The 19,109-nt window shown below is 51.1% G+C and overlaps 1 protein-coding gene across 1 annotated transcript in view; it reads left to right on the forward strand.

The window, feature by feature from the left end:
* Window positions 1-19,109, forward strand: part of LOC135218260 (pentatricopeptide repeat-containing protein 2, mitochondrial-like) — a 121,504-nt gene continuing 102,395 nt past the window's right edge. The window contains exon 1 of the mRNA XM_064254433.1: window positions 1-242. Coding sequence (XP_064110503.1) covers window positions 86-242 — 157 coding nt within the window. The 5' untranslated portion in view covers window positions 1-85. The remainder of the gene's footprint in view (window positions 243-19,109) is intronic.

The raw sequence follows: 19,109 nt of genomic DNA on the forward strand, positions 1-19,109 counted from the left end.
CACCTACTACTACTACTACTACTGAAACCGTGAAGAAACCCTGTAACTAGTCGTACTTAATATGATAGTTTAATTCTCGTTTGCTATGGCAACTTACGTTAGTGTGATAAGGTTAGGAAACGTTTTAGGATCTTGTGCAAGACGAGGAGGTTCTACCGGTTCCAGTATTGTGTTTAATTATAGACATAAGAAATCCATTACCGGCAGCCCTGTTCACATCAGTACCCCTGGTTCATTCACAGGTAAGATTGCGTGTACCTAGGGTAAACAACCGCATGGACTGGCCCAACACACCGACGGTCACGGCATGCCACCCTCCGAAAAAATACTTATAACGCGTCCTGACACCGGAGATGGGCATCAGTCGTTGTTGTTGGTGAGACACGGAGCTAAAGACCTCTACTCTCCTTTCGAAGTAAGTATTTTCTCCAAAGTTAGAAATTAAGGCCAAATTTAAAGCTTTAAACAGAGGGCAGTGAAAAGGGTGGCTAACTCAGTGCAAATCTCACCAAAACGCTTTTGAAATTTTTACTTGCGCTACCAAATTAGGTATTTTAGAAGATTGATGCCATCTCGATGTTTGCAGAGTTGCTTGTGTCAACAAACTACCCATTTCCTGTGATAAATCCGCACACCACTTGTACCCATAGACGCTGGGGCACTTTCATCACAACAATCGGAACACGGTCCCTAACCACAACGTTTTTAAGGAAACTACTGTTTTGGTAGAAGACGAAGAAGCGTGCACTACCTAGAAAATTATTTAAATAAATAGTAAAACATTAATATTTTACATATTTATGATGATTAGGGTAAAACACCGCATGGCCTGCAGCAGGCCAACGACGATCAATGCATGCCACCCTCCGAAAAAGTACATTATAACGCGTCCTGACACCGGAGATGGGCATCAGTCGCGACTTGTTGGTGAGAAACGGAGCTAAAGACCTCTACTCTCCTTTCGAAGTAAGTATTTTCTCCAAAGTTAGAAATTAAGGCCAAATTTTAAGATTTAAACAGAGGGTAGTGAAAAGTGTGTCCACGGCAGTGGAAATCTCACCTAAACGCTTTTGAAATTTTTACTTACGATTAGGTAACTTAGAAGATTGACGCCATCTTGATGTTTATGGAGTCACTTGTGTCAACAAACTTCCCATTTCCTGTGATAAATCCGCACACCACTTGTACCCACAGAAGCTGGGGCACTTTCATCACAACAATCGGAACAGTCCCTTACCAGGACATTTTTAAGTAAACAACTGTTATGGTAGAAGAAGACGACGAAGCGTGCACTTAGATAATTTTTTAAATAAATAGTAAAACATCAATATTTTACATATTTAATTTGAAAATATTCGTTATTGAAAAAGTAACTCGATTCTGACTCAAATTTAAGTAATTATTTTTCGGAATTAGAACGTTCTTTTAAGTCCTGTATTATGACGTCACGACATCTTGACTTTCGTACCTATTGTAAATAATTGCTATACTCAACTTTCTTGCAGAACAGTTTACCAGTTATTCATCCAGATTGTTATCAGCTATTCATGTAATTGCTATAATCGTATTGTGCATATATATCTTTATTATTTACTCTTTGGATATATGAAGATGTTTTACTGCCGGATTATCACCGTAGTGTGACGCAATCGTTTTCGGTCCCTGAGCCTCTGTCTGTTTTCGCACCATAAGAAATCATGGGGCCGAATTTGCAATGACCAGAAAGTCATTAAAAGAGGAAAGTTAGCATTGAGGGGCATATGTTTTGATTGAGAAAAATACAAATTTATTCAATAGCTAGCTTGTAAAAAATACTTTGTTCATGAAACTTACCTGTCAGATATATATATAGCTGTATTTTTCCGAATCCGACAGAAATTTAAACACTTACGACACACGCAGTGGGAGTCAGGTGGTTAGTACCCATTCCCGCCGCTGGGAGGCGGGTATCAGGAACCATTCCCATTTTCTATTCATAATTTTTCTGTCGCCGGTGCTGGAAACACCTGTTTGCAGCAAACTCCGTCCAGATTTTGGAAACTTACTAGCTACTTGAGTATCCCTTTTGGTTTTTTCTTTGGTATCTGAATTGGATCGGTTAGGCTTGGCACACGTGGACTTGGATTGATTTGAATTTTGGTATTGATTTTTTCTTTGATCAAGATCGTCGGGGTCTAGTTCTGCTAGCGCTAGATTTTGTTCTATGTCCGAATGTAGAGGTAGGCTACTGAAAGCTTCAGTAGACCCACATTCTGTTTGTAAGGTTTGCAGGGGGAATGAATGTACGTTTGAAAGTCGTTGTAAGGAGTGTGAAAGATTAACAGAGTCTGGAGTGGAAGGCGTATGAAACCTATCTTAAGAAAACTTGAGCGAGATAGGTTAAGGAGGTCTTCCTCCAGGAGTGTTTCAGGTAGGCAAGATTTTTAATGATTCTCCTGCTAACCCTCCTTCTGTAGATTATGCTCCTACCCTGTAGTGTTGCCTCCGGCCCTGAAACAGTGTCGGTAGAAGGTAATACTTTATCGCTAATTCTTGAATCGATTCGTAACTTAGAATCAAAAGTGTTAGCTCTGGAGAGCAAAAGTGAAGAGAAGTGCAGTGAAAGTGCCCCTTGTGTAGTGGAGGGTGCGTCAGATCAGCCTCATTCCGCCTCTAGACCCAGACCTCTGCTTGACTCCCAGGTTACGGGAGAGAGCATGTCGAAAGTCGAACGGAGGGTTACGAGGAACCCCCACCGATCTGGCGTTGCCTTCGGCAGCTTCTGACGAACCTACCCAGACTGCCAAGGAGCGTGCGCGTGCACGTCTTCTCAAGGAGTGCTTTTCTTCTTCTGAAGCTTCCTCCCCACGCAAGGGTGGAGCTCTCATACCGCATCACGTCCGCTGAAAAGGACGGCTCGCGTTCGGGACGCTTCACGTCCAAGTTGTTCTCCGGAACTTTGCTCGTCGCCTGATAGTGCGTTTGCTGCTTTTCCTCCGCAGAAGAAGTGTAAGGATTATTCGGAGGCGGAGTCTTTCCTAGATGTTTCTTTCGAGCGCCGCAGTCGCTCTAAGGTGCGTGAAGTGGCGGTTCCTGGGAGTAGGAAGAAGGCGTCCCCTCGCCACTCGCCTGCTCACAGGATCAAGCCCCTCCCAGAAAAGAGGGGCTTTCACCTACAAGCAAGATTCTCCAGTCTCCTTCAGCAGCAACTTCGAGATGTTTTTTTTTCTTTTTTGAGAGAGACTGTTCCACGTCGCCGTAAGAAGGATGACAATCTTCCTGTGAAGAGGTCGAGGCGTTCTCCCTCTCCTCCTCCCCGCTCGTCTCTCTCTCCGTTTGAGTCTCCTCTAGAGTTCGTTCTGCTCCCCAGCAACTGTTCTAGAGAAGGCGAGAAATTCGTTTCTCGCTCTCGTGAAGCGGTTGTTCCGCTGCTACGAAACTTGTGGATAAGAAGCGCGTTTCTTTAGATGCCGAGCGCGCTTCTGTGAAAGTCAAGCGCGCTTTAGTGGACGCCTAGCGTGATTCGGTGCAAGGTAAGCGAGCGCCAGTGGACGCTCAGCGTGTTTTAGTGGACGCTCGGCGCGCGCCAGTGGACGCTCAGCGCGCGCCAGTGGACGCCAGGTGTACACCTGTTGCTGTCGAGCGCGCTTCAGTCGGCGCCAGTAGATTGGCTTCGGACGCCAAGCGCGCGCCTACAGACGTCAGTTTACCACCTGCGCAAGCGCAAGCGGAGGCGGGAACTCTTCCTGTTCGCCGCTCTTTCTCTTTTGAGAAAGCTCGTGACTCTTCCTTACTTCCTCCGACTTCTCCAGTGTCTGAAGAGGAAATTAGTGACGCTTTCGTCGAAGTGGACGAAGAACAGCAGTTGGCTCCAGTTTCAATGGACTACAAGGTTTTGACTCGTTTGCTACAGTCAGTCTTTGCAGACACTTTCCAACCTGAAGCTCCACGTACTCCTCTCTCTCAGTTTTCGTCATCCAAAGCTACTAAGATCTCGGGCTTTGTGAAAATGAAGAAGTCGCTTTCTACGAAGCAAGCTTTTCGCAAGGTCCATGATTGGATGGAAAAGAGGAAAGCTTCAAGGTTCAGGCAGACTTCTTTCGCTTTACCACCTTCAAGACTTTGTGGCAAAGCTGGTATGTGGTATGAGACGGGAGAAAACGTCGGAGTTAAGCTTCCAGCCTCGGCGGTCAAGGAGACTTTGGTAGTATTGTGGATGCGCCAGAAGATCTTTTCTGTCTTCCTCTAAGGTCTCTTGGACGCATAGTGAGTTAGACTTTCACCTTAAAGCCTCTTCAGGACACTAGAGGTCTTTAATTTTCTTGACTGGTGCCTAGGAGTTTTTGGATGCCAAGTCCAGGAGTTCTGATTCCATCAGTCTGGGGGAGAGCTGTCCGTGTATTGTCTTGCATGGACAAGGCCGTCAGGGATGGTTCTGAGGAATTGGCTGCTCAGTTTCAGCACGGGACTGCTTAAGAAGAGAGCACTTTTTTTGCAATTTTACTGCAAAGTCGGTCTCGCCAGCGCAAAAAGCGGATCTTCTTTTCGCTCCTTTCTCAGAAATCATCCTTCCTTCCCGCAGTCTTATGGTAAAGGGACATAGCTGCCAGTCTCCAGGAGAAAAGCAACCCAAAGTTCCTTGGCAACAGTCTTATAGGAAGCCTACAACTAACCTTCGTCTTCTGGGTTCCTCTGCTTTGAAGAAATCGAAGCCCACCTTTCGATCTGCTTCTTTCCTCGAAGCAGCCCCTCGAGGAAAGAGGCCCTTTCTTTCCGGAGGCAAGGATCTCCGCTCCTTCCATAGCAAGAAGTTGAGAGGGAAAGTCCTTCAAGCCACCGGGTAGGTAGGACCAGACTTCTACATTTCGGGCTGAGCATGGGAAGAGAGAGGGTGGCCGGACGCTTGGTTCTCTGGACCATCGTCAAGAATGGGGTACAGAACTTCCTTTCCTGAAGCTTACCCCCACCCCGCTGTCTTCGACACCAAAGGATTTGTCTCCTTCGTATCAGGGAGAAAACGCAGAAAGTGCTTTCAAACGATCTACTAAGATCAAAATGATCGAGAAGGCAGGCGGGGTGGAACAGGGTCATTCGACCCGGACAGTTCTCCGGGGGTTTTACAACCGTCCGCTTGTTCCTAGTTGCCGAAGCAGGTCATGGGGGGCGGTGGCGCCCCCGGTTCTGGATGTCAGCAGTTGCTAAATCGCTTCGTTAACCAAGCAGGAAGTTCAATAGATGGAGACCACCTCAATTCCGTGCTTGCAGCCTTAATGAGACCGGGGGAAGTGGATGGTCTCTTTCGAGACCTTCATAGACGCATACTTTCACGTTCCCCCATCCATCCCCTCCAGATCAAGAAAAGAATACCTGGCGGTTTTGGTCCTTGAAAGGGGAAAGTTTTTCCCAATTCAGGGCACTCTGCATCGGTCCCTTCAGCACGGCCCGCCGATGGTGGTTCACCGTTCTTATGAAGAACGTTGCTAGGTGGCTTCCATTTTTGCGGAAATTTTTTTAAAAGGGGAATCTCTCTCTACCTAGACGAACTGGCTTATTCCGAGCCTCATCGCAAGACCGGTGTCTGAAGGAACCTTCACCAGGGACTCTGTCGTTAGCAGGGGTCCCTGGGACTTTCTGGTGAATTCTCGAAAAAGTTTGCATCATGACTCCTTCCTCAATCCTTAGTCTAAATTCTGGGGATTCAGATGGACTCAGTGGTGCTTTTCGGGCTTTTCCGTCCAGGGGCGAACTAACTTCAATGGCTAAGACCAAAGTTGTCAGCCTTTCTAGGGAAGGGCAAACATGCTCAGTGAGGGAATGGATGAGTCTGCTGGGACCATTTCCTTCACTGGGAAGAAGTTTTGTTTCCTTGGGTGGGAAGGTTGCAACCCCTCCGACCACGTTCAGTTGCTTGCCTCTCAAGCAATTGGTCACGCAAACCGTGGATCTAGAAGAGGTCTTCTGTTTTTGACGGAAGTGAAAAACAAGTACCTCAAATGGTCGGTTTGGATCCAAAAGGCGCTTGCGGAAGGACTTGTTTCGCTTCAAGCTTCGGAACCCCAGACCTAGATTGTTGTTCTCTGACACGCGTCCCGTTCCACGGGTTTGGGGAGCAACCACTGGGAAGGGGAGTAAGTGGTCAGGCACCTGGAGAGGGGAAACAGGTGTTTCCGGCTGGCAACCCATTCAATCTAAAAGAACTTTCAGGCGGTTTACCTTGCTCCTAAGGGTTTCTTCCAAAGAGGAAGTCTCCAACAAAGTTGGCTTCATGATAAACCTCGGACCAAAACCACAGCCGTTGGCATACCTCCAGGAAACAGGGGGGAAACTCACTTCCTTCCTTCTCTGTTCGCCTCATCGCGAAGGAACATATCCTGCTTTTGGGCGAAGTCGCAAAACGTCCCCACGATTTCTGACAAGATTTGCTGTCAGGCGTGGAAAAAACGTGCGAGCGGAACCTTCTCAGTCGGCAAGGACCGCTTCTGCCGACGGGAATGGACCCTTCAAATCAGGTAAGTATGCCAGGCGCTATTGGAAGCTGTTGGGAGTACCCTCATGTGGACGTTTTCTCAACCTTCCCGGAACGAAGAGACTTCCGCTTGTATTGCATCCCCAAGTTTTCTGTACCCTCGGGAGCAAGTGGCAGTAGGACCTCCCTACTGTGGAATTGGTTCGGGGGACTAGAACATTACGCTTTCCCCCCAGTACCCCCCCATTTAACCCTTTTCCCCCCCACCACCCCCCACCCCCCACCCAATTCGAAAATCCTCGGGGAAGTGATGAGGAAGTTCGCTTAGCATCATAAGGAGCGAGGATGGACCCTCATCGCCCCCTTCTTGGCCAGCGATCGACTGGGTTCACGGCAGGTTGATGTCCTTTCCTGGTAGACTTTCCCAGGACTCTGCCCCTAAGGAATATCTAACTCAGACAGCCCCACATTCGAAAGGTACCACAAAAACCTCCCCGCTCTGAGTCTGACTGCGCTTCAGACTATCAAGGAAGTTTGGCCCAGGAGCGTAGGGGTTTTTGTTTTTCAATAACCTGTGGCAACGCGATTGCCACCGGCAAAGGAGGCCCTCGCAATTCGCAGTTTAACCAATCAAAGTGGGCTGTCTTTAGAAGGTTTGGTTGCCAGAACGAAGGGCAGTTTCCCTCCACCTCAAAACCTCTTTGGAGCCAGATAGCAGATTTTCCTTCTTCACCTTAGGAAAGAAGCGGGAAACAAATAGCCGTTCCCCAAACGATTAAAGGCTATAGAAGCGTGCTTTCTGTTCTGGTTGTCTTCAGGCCATAGAGGGACTCGACTTAGCCGAATGATAGAAGACATTCATGATCCGTTAATTATACATTTGAAGACTGTGAAAGTTCTCCAATCCGAAAGGTACCATCGTGGTGAACTTAGATGGTGGCTAACTTAAGTTTCTCATGTCAAGTTCAATTTTGAAACCGATCCCATTTAGCCTCGCTTAGGAAATCTTACTAATAAAGAACCGTTTTCCTAACCGCGTCTGGCGACGGGCGAAGCGGGTTAGCGGGAAATTCAAGTTCATAAGCAAGCACAGTTGGGTTTCAATGGATCAATAGTGCCAGTTTGTTCCTTAAGGTCCTACGTTCTTAGCAAAGAACGGAGAACCCTTCCAACCCTTTGGCCGAGGACGTTTCGAGCATCAACGGGTTTGTCGGGAGCTAGTGGGACCTGAATCTGAGAGAGTCCTGTGTCCTGTCAGGGCCTCTCAAGTTTTATTTGGCCAGGAAGAGAAGCATGCAGAGGCTCTTTCGGGTGAGGAAACTTTGTGGTAGCTCTGTGGAAAAAACCAAAAGCTCTTCCGATGTCGAAGAACGCACTGGCGTTCTTCTTAAGAAGTTTACGGTTTGAAGGAAAGCCCATGAAAATGTGGTTGTGAATGGAACATGGGGCTTCTGAAAGTGAAAGCCCACGGTTTGGGGCTTGAGGGGCTATTGCTACTTCGGGGTGGCTTTTCACAAAAATTATGGCAATCAAAGATATTTTTTGGGCGCCACTTATTGGCGAAGCAAAATCCCCCCTGGGTGTTTCGCTTCACCACTACCTGCTGGGAGGTGAAAGCAAGACATACGAAAAGATTGTTTCGTCCGCTCGGGACCAATACGTCGCTGGCAGACACAACTGTTTTGGGGGCAGGAGGTTAGCGCTCATCCTATCCTTTCAATGTTAGGGGCGGATTTTTGTTTTTTAACTTGGTTATGGTTGTCCTATGGTTAGATTGGGAACTTGACCTCCTCACCAGCCTGCGGCTGGCACTCGATGTTCCGCAATTTATAGCTTGTAGTCCTCAAGTCGGGCCCGCATGTATTGGTCCCCTTTTGGTACTGGCTCCAATGCCAGGTTGGTTTTTGGTTTTATAATTGTCGTTCGCCCTCAATTTGTGTTCAGGTCAAGGGTTGGTCTAGTCACGTCCGTTGGTTGGTTGCGCCCCACATTGGTTGACAGATCATCTGGGAGATGCAACCAAAGCTTTGTATCAGGTCTTCTACCTTGCTGGCAACTCCTAGTACGCAAAAGCAAGCAACTTTACGCGGCGGCAGTAACCCACGAAGTCAGCTTATGCTAAACAGGTAAGGAAACCAAGATATCAATTATCTGCATATATATGTTTTCCTAAAATTGTTCCTATTCTGTCTACTCCCACCACCAAAGGGGGTGGGATTCAAGCTATATATAATATCTGACAGGTAAGTTTCATGAAACAAAATGATATTGTAATGATACAATTAAGTTTGGTTCATACTTACCTGGCAGGAATATATATAAATCAAGTACCAACCCACCTCCCCTCAGGAGGACAGTGGAAATAAAAATTATGAATAGCAAAAATGGGAAAATGGTTCCTGATACCCGCCTCCCAGCGGGCCGGGAATAGGGGAAGGGTTACTAACCCCTCCGGACTCCCACTGCGAGTGTGTCGTAAGTTGTTTAACATTTCTGTCGGATTTCGGAAAAAATACAGCTCATAATATATTCTGCCAGGTAAAGTGATGAAACAAACTTAAATTGTATCAATTACAATATCATTTTATTCACAAAAAACTTGATTATGACAAACTAAGCATGCAATACCTAACTGATGGGTTTGGTTTTGTTCCCGACATGGCATAACAAACCTTCGGTCCTTTTCTTACCAATAGGAAGATACCTAGCGGCAGCTGGATAGGTCGTAAGCTTTCGAACAAGGGGTTCGGTAGTTAATAACTGCTTGTCCGACAGGCGCCGACGCGCGGCGACTGGGATGGTAAAAACAATATCACTTTTGCTTTCGGTCCTCCCCAAGGGTGGACTGGAAGTGGTGGTGTTTCGCTCTCTTGCCCGCTGCTCGTCGTTGGCTTTTTGTTTGTTTGTTGTTTGTAATTGTGCTTGAAAGATTGTAAGTAAACAGTATTCCCTCTTTTCATTTCATTAATTAATTCGCTGAATGATGGAATCTCCGCGCCTTCGCTTAACCCCAATGGAGACCCTTTGGCCCCACGTGTAACGAAGGGGCCGCAAATGGGGTTGGGAAACTTCAGATCATTTCCCAGAGATCGAACCCTCATAGTTTTTGTGATGCTCGGTGCCGGGGTGGGCGCGAATGCACCCGGGACCGAGCCCTGTGATGTTTGTATGAACTGGAGTCGGAGGCGCAGTGGATCCATTGTATGAGGGCAGGAAGAAGCGAAGGGCCTGGCAAAAGGAGTCCGTTCGGAAAGCTCTCCCGCGAACTCCTTTGGTGGCGGACCACTTCGTCTTCTTTCCTGCCTCCCCGCCAATCAATTCCACGTCTCGCGCCTTCCCCGCCTCCGGGGGTCGGTGTCCCTAGGTCCTTCTCCTCTTCCCTATGTTGTACGAGTGTGGAGGAGGGCGCTAGTATACCCCCCGACGTAGGGAAGTTGTACTCTGGGTTCCTTATCCGATCCGCTCTTCTCGCGCGAGCGGGGTATAAAAAAGGGAGGATCCTCCTAATTCCCACCGCAGAACTTTTTTGCCTCCTCAGGTGCGGTTGCGTGAATGGATGAACCTCCGGAAAGGTTTAGGGTTGGTGGGCGTCGTTGGGACTGGCAGGGCGTGTGGAGAATTGTCCAGGGGTGGGCTTCTACTATCATCTCGGCTGGCTCCGTGGCGGTTACGCACGATAACGGTCAAACCACCACCGACCAAGGACCCTGACAACACCTGGCTAACTGCGTTCACCTCCTCACCATGGTTTTGACGCCCAGCAACGCGGTTTCCTTCTGTGACATCCCACAACATCCGGTGCAGGGGCCAAGTCTCCGTAACTCGGGGGGTGGGAGTGTGCTGCCGCCACCCTGGGGTTTTGCCGTGTTGTCCCAGCGACCGGAGGACTCATTGTGCCACGAAGAAGCGCTCGCCCCTGGGAACCCTTCCCAACCGGTAGCCGATGATGTCTTTGTACCGCTCGGTTAGACCATCTGTACCGGTCCCACAACAAGCCTGACCGTACCCTGCCTGTGACCAAACACGCTGCTGTTTCCTTGTTCCTGCTCCTGCCGTCTCGAACTGTGACCGTTCCATGTGAATGCTATCCGCACCACCTGCTGATGTTGTCTCTGGTTCCTTGGCCTCCGTCTGCTCCCGATGCTGGTCTGTTTCGGACAGGTACGTCCGGGCCCCTTTTTGCTTGCTCGGCAACAGCAGCCCCACCGGCCCTGGCCTCCGTCCATTGGATGACAGACCTGACGTCCGGTTCTGAAGGAGGTTGACGAAGAAAGAAAGAAGGAAGGAAGAGGAGGAAGGTGTCGTCGTCGTGCCTTCAGCGTCTTCTTCGTCGTGTCGGTCCTGCCCGCCTCTTCCCTTCCCCTTCTTCTTTCTAATAGGCCTCCCTGCCTGCCCTAAAGAAGAAATAAAGGTTCGCCTATCCCCCCCCCCTAAGAAGTCTTGTCTTCGGGAGCTTCTAACGGGAGGCCCGTCCCTCGCTCTGGTGGAGACGGGGGTTGGGGTTTCTTTCCCGCTGGTCGCCCTGCTCCTTTGGGAGCAGGACCCGTCTCTTCTCCCGCAAGGAAGTGAAACTACGGGGGTGGGCCAAGGGGAGGGGTGCCGGTCTAACACCGGGACACTTCCGTCACCTGGCTGTTAGATGGCTTCTGGCCACGGCCAGTCATGGATTCCGTTCTCGGCCCGGCGTTTCGTTTCCGCGAGAGGGGTACCGAGTGTACGGTCGCCTGTACCAGCGGACCGGTGCAGCCACCAGGAACCAGAACCCTTCTGAGTACCGCCTCAAGCGTCAGGTTCAACGGCACGGAGCGGAAACGACTGGGTGACAGCCGCCTCAACGCTACTCTCACCGTAGACCAAGCTCCTCGCTCCTACGGTGCGAAGCGGCTGGCTACCCGGGGCGGACCGTGACGGTCCACGACCGGCCACGGGCCGAGGCTGGGAAGGAGGTCCCGGTTCCCCCGTTCGGGCCTCGGCACCAGCCACGGCTGGTACCCAGCGATCTGAACGCACCGTTCGTGGGAAGGATATGCCACCGGTCTCACCGTGACAGTGGAGCTACGCCGGTCCGCCTGACCAGTCGCTCTCACAGAGGAGCTGATCGGGTACGGCGACCAGCACCAGCTCCTCTGACACACGAGACCGGTGGGCCTGCTGTTCCTCAGGGTCCAGCCGTTCTCCACAATCGAAAAAAGAAAGAAAAGGGCATCGGGGGGATTTTTTAAAGGGGTCTCGTAGGTTGAAGCTCGATCGCCACCCAGTCGGGGTTGGTTGGCGATCGCCTGCAAGTCCTCCAAAGTACCCGCTGGTTTTCTGGCTCCCAGTGAGGCGGGGAGGAGATCGCCGGTTAGGTCCCTGCCTCTCCATACCTTCAACCATCCTCGGGTTCAAACCCGGGAGGGGTCGAGGTATTGGAGGACAGTGATCGTGAGGGGTGCCCCCGCCCTCAGGATCCCCGCCCACGATCGTCGTACGTACCCAGGCCTCGGTTTCCTCGGACCCAGCCATGGTCGTAACGCACCAGGTGGTTCGGAGGAGACCTAGCATGGGGCTGTCGGCTTGGCTCCTCTCCTTCTGCGGGAAGGAGGGAGTTTATAACCAAAAGGGAGGTGTCTTTTTTTTTTTTTTTTTCTCGGGAGGTACTCCCTGTTCGAGTGGACCTGGAGCGGTTCGACTACCCAGAGGATGCTTTATCACACCCGAGATCCAGAGGAACTTTTGTGCCGAGGTTTATTGCCCTGATTCGGATTCAGTCCCAGGCACAACGGCACCCTCGGGGGGGCGGAATGGAATCGCCGCATCCCTACCATCCGAGCCCCTCCCGGCTCCCGGCTAGTCAGTTTCGTTTGGGGGCCCGAAGGGAGGGAAACCCAGACCGACGGTTGGGTTTGACCGCGTTACCGAGCTTGCGGGACTCAGTTGCTAGACCAGGTTGAAATCGCTTGTCTCCGGACAAGACGGTTCGCTCAAGTCTGGCAGGTCGATCAAGCTGCTTCCCACCTCCTCTGCTAACGATCAGCAGGCGGGTTTTTACGTGCCATTTCTGAAGACCCGATGACCGCCCCCAAAGACAGGTAAACCGGACCCGGGTAGGTTAGGCTGGAACTCCGGGTTCCCGGGTGTGTCTCTGCAACAGCTCCTGTCCGAAGAAACCTAGTGGTTTCTCGCAGCAAGAAGGCACTCGGGCCTGGAATCTACCGCCATGGCAGCTTTCCAGGCCGTCTCCCTGGCTAGATCTGTGGGTCCCTCACAGTATCTAAGGTCGCAGGCCAACATCCGGGGGGAATTTCTCCCGAAGAGGAACTCGGCCTTCAGGAGACTTTGCCCTAGTTCTGGGGGGCTAAGAGCCATCCCTTCCTTCCTTGCCCACCAGACCGGTGAACCTGTGGGAGCCAACCTGGTTGTCCTCCGAAGGTGGGACGCTGGTCCTTACTCGGGTTTTCCAGGGGGCGGCCGGGCGTGAGGCGGCGTTGGGGCTTCGAAAACTGGACCCTCTACGGAGGTTCCAGTTTCTTCTTCTTCCCAGGAGAGATGGGCGTGGACCGCTGCTGGTGGACAGACGGACCGGCCGCAACTGTGGGAACAGACAGTGACCAGTCTGGTTCACCAGGGCAGTCTCGAAGGTCTTCTGGGCAGCCATCGGTGGACTGCGGCCAAGTCTAAAGAGCTCGGCTAGCGGCTTCCTCGGTCTGCTAAGAACGGTTTGCGGTTGAGTCGAAGCCCCTCCCGGGAAATTGGACTCTGTCCTTCCCTTCAACATTCCTGGACAAGGGGGGCCCGTAACCAGCCCTCCTCCCAGCCCTCCTCATCCCGGGGTGGAGGCTCTGGGAATAAAGTCAAGTCAAGGGGGAAAGGGGGGTAAACGATAGGGTACGGCGTTCCCCCTCACCCTGCCTGGCGGATGGGGGGGTTTTTTTGCCTGGCCAGCCATTGGGGCCAATACTTGGCAGCGCTACGGCGCCGAGACCTGGATTTGTAGATGTCCATTCGGGATGGGATAAAATCCTAGTTACCCTTCGAATCTCGGCCACCCCTCACCTCCAACCCGGTCCCAACAGCAATCGTTATGTCCCCCGGGTCACCGAAGGGACGTAGCCACTCATCAACAGGATATCAAGACCATGCTGATTCAATAGGAGCCTGTAGAGATCGTCACGGATCCAGTCAACCGGGTGCTTTTTTACAGTCGACATCTTCCTGGTTGGAAAAGTCTACGGGAGGCTGGCGCCCAGGGTGATAGATTCTCTCTCCCCTGAACCGGTTTGTTCGCCAGAACCCGGTTTGTTCACGATGGAGACGGCACGCTCAGTTGCTCGACCTCCATCAGGGAGAACGATTTCAATGCTTCAGTTTGGACCATGAAGGGATGCGTTAGTTTCCAAATAACCCATTCCATACAGTCCTCCAGAAACGTACCTACCAGCTTCATCCCTCCCCCGGGGACGGGACGGTTGTCGACCAGCTTCAGGGCAGGCCCTGTGCTTCGGTTCTCTCAAACCAGCCCCCACAGGTGTTCCACGCGAGTTGTTCACTTCTGGTGTCTGCTTGGGCCCATTCGCACGGGGATTACGTCTGATCAGGGTATCTCGACGATTGGGTTCGAGTCCTGGCGAGCTCCCGCTCGCCAGTTGCTAAACAGGGACAGGGATCGGCCTGCTCGAGTCTGGTCGGGCGATCTGGGGAATCAGTTGATGAACTTCGAAGAAGTCCGATTTCTACGAGCCCAAGCAGAGGATGAAGTATCTGGGCTCTGCTGATCGGACACGGTAAGCGGGCGGGGATGTCTTCCCCGCGGACTCTTCGGATCAGCAGATTCAGAGAGGCAGCCAACCAGCATTCCTGGTCTCGGCATGGAACAGGTAGCTCAGCGATGGCAACGTGTCGTGATCGGAAACACCTGTCCGTCCTCCTGAAATGAATTTAGGTTCCCATCACGGGCGTTCTTTCACCTGCGGTCTCTTCAATGTTGGAGACTAAAGGAGGTTGGGTCACAGGCGCGGGATTGGTTTGCAGGGGAAAAGGAACACTACGGGAGGTGTGGGGACTGAATCCCCCAAGTTTACAGTGGTCACTGACTGCCAGGAGGTTGGGAGGTTCGGGTGTTGTTGAGGACCTCCAAGCCTGGTGGCTCGACCAGACAGGGAACCTCTTAAGAGGCAGTGCCTCTGCGCACTCCCCCCCCACCCCCGGACCATGCAGCCTGTTCTCTCTCAGACGCATCGACCGAAGGGATGGGGCCGCACATCCTGGAGGAGTTAGTCTGACCTTCAGGAGGGTGGTGGGAACGATGAACGAACAAGCAACCTTCACATCAATGTACTGGAACCTCAAGGGCAGCGTTCCTCGCTCTCCAAAGAAGTTTCTTTTTCAGGACCGCTTGAATGGGGTACAACTCAGCTGGTGTTGATGTGCGACCAACACACGGTGGGGTGGCTTTACGTCAACAAAAACAGGGGGGCCTCTAGTGTCTGCTCCCGATTGTAAATCCAGGTTGCGACGGCAGGTGCACGAGTGGGAGGCTCAGGCACACTCAATAAGACTGTCGGGCGGCGTGCTAACAATTCCAGGAAGATGAATGGTAGTGGCAGACACGCTCAGGCCCGTTCGGGTGGATCGGTGATAGGGAACCGAATGGTCTTCTACAAAACCAGGACGATGGCGGGAAAAGGCTCTTCGCCCATTGTGGGGCGACCAGTCAGTTCGTGGATCTGTTCGCCACCCGGCGGCCAACAAGGAAGCTCCAGGGTTTTGGTTCTTCTCCGTGGCCGGTCAATCCGTGGGCCGGCCCATTTGCGAGCTGTCAGGAGGCGGGGGCTGCTATACAACGACCCGAGAGAAGGGGGATCGGGGCACAAAGCATGGGACTTGAGGTCTAATAGACCGTTTCCCCCGTTACAATATTGGCCAGTGTTAATTAACGTGTCGCGGTTTGCATCCAGTGATCATCCTGCAGCCCCCTTCCGCGAAGGGTGGTCTCCGAATGTACAGGATCGATCCGCTGGTCCCCCCGGATCTCAGTGAAAATCCTGGTGGCCTCCCAATGGTAGGCCATTTGGTATCCTGGACCTGCTGGCTCTTCTCGCAGGAGAACCGAGAGAGAATTCCCCCTTGGGCATCAACCATTTCTCGCCCAGCCACAACGTCGAGCGGTACCACCGAGCAGTCCAGTCCCTACGTCTTCACGGCTGGCTGTTATCCCACCATCCTCTTGCGAACGAGAGGCTTTTTCGCTCGGGGCGTAGCGCAAGCAATAAAGTGAAAAAAAAAACAAAAAAAGTGGCGAGATGGGCTGGGAAACAGTCCGTCAGTCCTCTGCAGCTGTGTAACCCAGGGGAAGTGGGCCAGGTCTTCTTCGTGGTTGGGTTGGTCGTAACGGGGTCCTATCCTCCTTCTCGAGAGCACTCTTCTGCAGGTAGCGGAGGTTTCCTGTTTTTTCTTCGCCGGAAGAAGAAGCTCCTATCAGTCCCCACAGTGAAAAGGAGATACAGGCCAGCCTTGGCGCTCGTCCATGCAAAACTGGGGGGTAGGGGGTTGGACATCTCTAACTCGTTCGAGATCTCCTTTGCTTGATGAGGAGCTTCGATGGAGGTCTTGCCCACCCAGGGAACTCAGGCCCCCTGCGTGGGACAGTGACTCTCGGTCCTAGGAGTCTTGACTCGAACACCGTTGCGAGCCACTCCGAGAGTCCGTCAGACAGGGAGTCTGACCCTCAAGACGACCCTCTTCTTGCTGGCCCTGGCATCGGTGCGAAGAGAGTAGGGGAACTTCAATGGTCTTCCTATGATGTAACGACACTCCAGGGGATGGGGTGATCCGTGACGCTCGATTTCGTTCCCCCGAACTTCGTTGCGAAGACCCTGAGAAACCGTTCAGTCCCTGATGACTATGGTTCGAAGTTCATTCGCGATTATCCCTCCCTATTGGACTTCTCCGATACTGATGCGGAGAATGAGATGCTGCTTTGTACCTGTGAGGGGCGCTACCGGCGCTATTCTGAAGAGAAACTCGTCCCACCTCAGGTCCTGAGTTCGACGTCCCCCCCCCCAAAAAACAGAAAGAAAACCCCCCTCTTCGTTAGCACCGGGGTCACCAAGAAAGGAAGTATCCGCAAGAACACTCTTTTCATTCTGGCTGCGTGAGGTCGATCAGGAGGGCGGTATGATGGCCGATGGGTTAGTTGACGACAATCCGGTACGTCCCGTCCGGAAGAGCTCACGAAGTCAGAAGTATTGGCCCCTCGTTGGACGTTTGTTTCGCAAGAACTTCTCCGTGGCGCAGGTCCTGAAGGAGGGCTGGGGTCCTGGGTCTAACCAGACCTACCTTTACGTCCTTCTACCTTCGGATATCGGCCCAACAGGTCCTTGGACACCTTTTCCTTGGGACCCGTGGGTGGCTGCATCAACAAGTTGGTGTAGCTAAACCACGACCCTCGCAGGCTGGAAAACAGCATCGGAGTCCTGGTGTGACTGTGTGGATCGGAGATGGTGTGGTGAGATGACGTGACTGGCTCTCTCTTTCCCATCTTTTCCTTACCACTCTACCTGTGGGCAAGAGGGCCCATGGGTCGGTCAACTACGCTGGATGGGAGGACGAGATGCAGGACGTGCTGAGCTATATGGACAGAGCCCCATCCTATCCCTTTCCACTAGGGATAGGAAGCAGAATATACACCCACCTTCCTTCTACAAGGGGGGGTGGGGAAGGTGGATGCCTAAACAAGAGTCAAAACCCATGACTTTATATTTGCTCCTGCTACAGGAAAAGATTTCTTGCATTATTGCTGGTACTGAAAGATGGCCGCATGCCCACCTCTTCTTAGTAACTCGGTACCAGAGGTCTGACCATTGATTGCCTGCGGTGCACACCCTCCCGATCAAATCGGACAGAGGCTTGGATCCCTCCCTCGCTTTCTTACGACCAGGGAAGCTTCCAAGGTAGGGTGCGAAAACACCAGTCTGTTCCAAAAACACAAAAGGACTCAGATTTCCACCCACCCAGAAGTGGAGTCTTCCTATTGTAAAAGGACCGAAAAGGTTTGTCATGCCGTGTCGGAACAAATGACAATTTGTGTCTAAAATTTGCCATTTTTTCCTAACGCTATACAAACCTGAGGTCCACTTTTACACATAGCCCCACCTCATGCCACCCCTCACTCTGCAGTTTTTGCTTGGGCCAAAGCAAAAGTGATTTGTTTTACCTCCCACCAGTCGCGCGAACTGCGCGCCTTATGTCGGGACAAGCAGTTAACTACCGGAACCCCTTGTTCGAAAGCTTACGACCTATCCAGCTGCCGCTAGTATCTTCCTATTGTGTAAAATGGACCTCAGGTTTGTCTAGTTAGGGGAAAAATGCAATTTAGACAAATTGTCATTTCCAGAGACAGTGGCAAGCAACGCTTTTTCTGGGCAATACCTATTTCTTTGTAACGAACCTCCTATCAGAAATAACCAAAAATAAACGAGATTTTGCTATAGTGCCATTATACCCAGTGACCGTAATTTATAAGGGGTATCGTGAATCACTAATCGTAAACAGAATAACGACACTTGGCCTTGTACCAAGAAGACAAAAACTCCATTATCCAGCAAATGGCTATGGAACAGCGTAAAAAGCTACCACCTAACCCCTCCTCCCCCCCCCTACACCGCCAACCCCTGTCCTTCCTTCCTTCGCCTTCCTCTCTCTCTCTCTCTCTCTCTTCCTCTTCCTCTCTCTCTCTCTTCTCTGTTGCCATTTTGGTGTGTGGTTCACCCTCCCCAAACTGGGGTATAAGGGACTTCACAAAAAAATGGAAATTGGTGAAATTAGGCTATGTATTGGAAGTATATATACATAAATATTAAAACAATTTTATCATTATTGCATTACTATGACAACTAGAATTCATGGAAACAGTTTATAATAATGCATCGGCGTATGTGTGAAGCTCCACTAATGTGGCAACAATGATTTTGCCATTCTTAGCATGCCCAATGAGAATGGTAAAATACTACCTTAGAAGAAAAGAGCAACTGAAAGCCAACCGAGATGTCCTGTGGTGTTCAGTAAAAGACCCTACTCGTCCATTGTCAAAGAACGCATTGTCCTTCTTCTTGAGAAGCCTCATCAAAGAAGCACACGGATCTTGCAGAGAAGAACATCTTAGGCTTCTTAAAGTGAAAGCCCACGAAGTAAGAGCCATAGCAACTTCTCTTGCTTTCAACAAGAATATGTCCGTGCGGAACCTGATGGAGACAACGTTCTGGAGATGTCAGTCAGTGTTCGCGAACCACTACTTACGTGATGTGAGAATCACTTATGAAAAATGCTTCGCCTTGGGCCCGTACGTATCTGCGGATTCAGTGCTGGGGCAGGGAGCTGGAACTCATCCTTTTTAGTAGTATAAATTTTTCCCCTTATGTCTTGTGTTTGTTGTTGGTTGCCTTAAAGAGGATGCATGAAGGCATCTCTTTAGGTCGTAATACTAATCTTTAGTAGTTTGGTTAGGTGGTCTGATGAGTGTGGCTCCTTGCAGTAGTAGTGGTTAGGACCTGTTAAGCTAGGGACGAACTCCCTTTAACAGGATCCGACTTGGATTCTACCACACAAAGGGATCATATATCCCAGTGGTAGATCCGAGAGTCTTTCAGCATCAGGTCACGTCCTAGCTGTAGCTCTCCAGGCAACG

Source organism: Macrobrachium nipponense, chromosome 9 (genome assembly GCF_015104395.2).
Source record: "Macrobrachium nipponense isolate FS-2020 chromosome 9, ASM1510439v2, whole genome shotgun sequence".
Taxonomy (NCBI): domain Eukaryota; kingdom Metazoa; phylum Arthropoda; class Malacostraca; order Decapoda; family Palaemonidae; genus Macrobrachium; species Macrobrachium nipponense.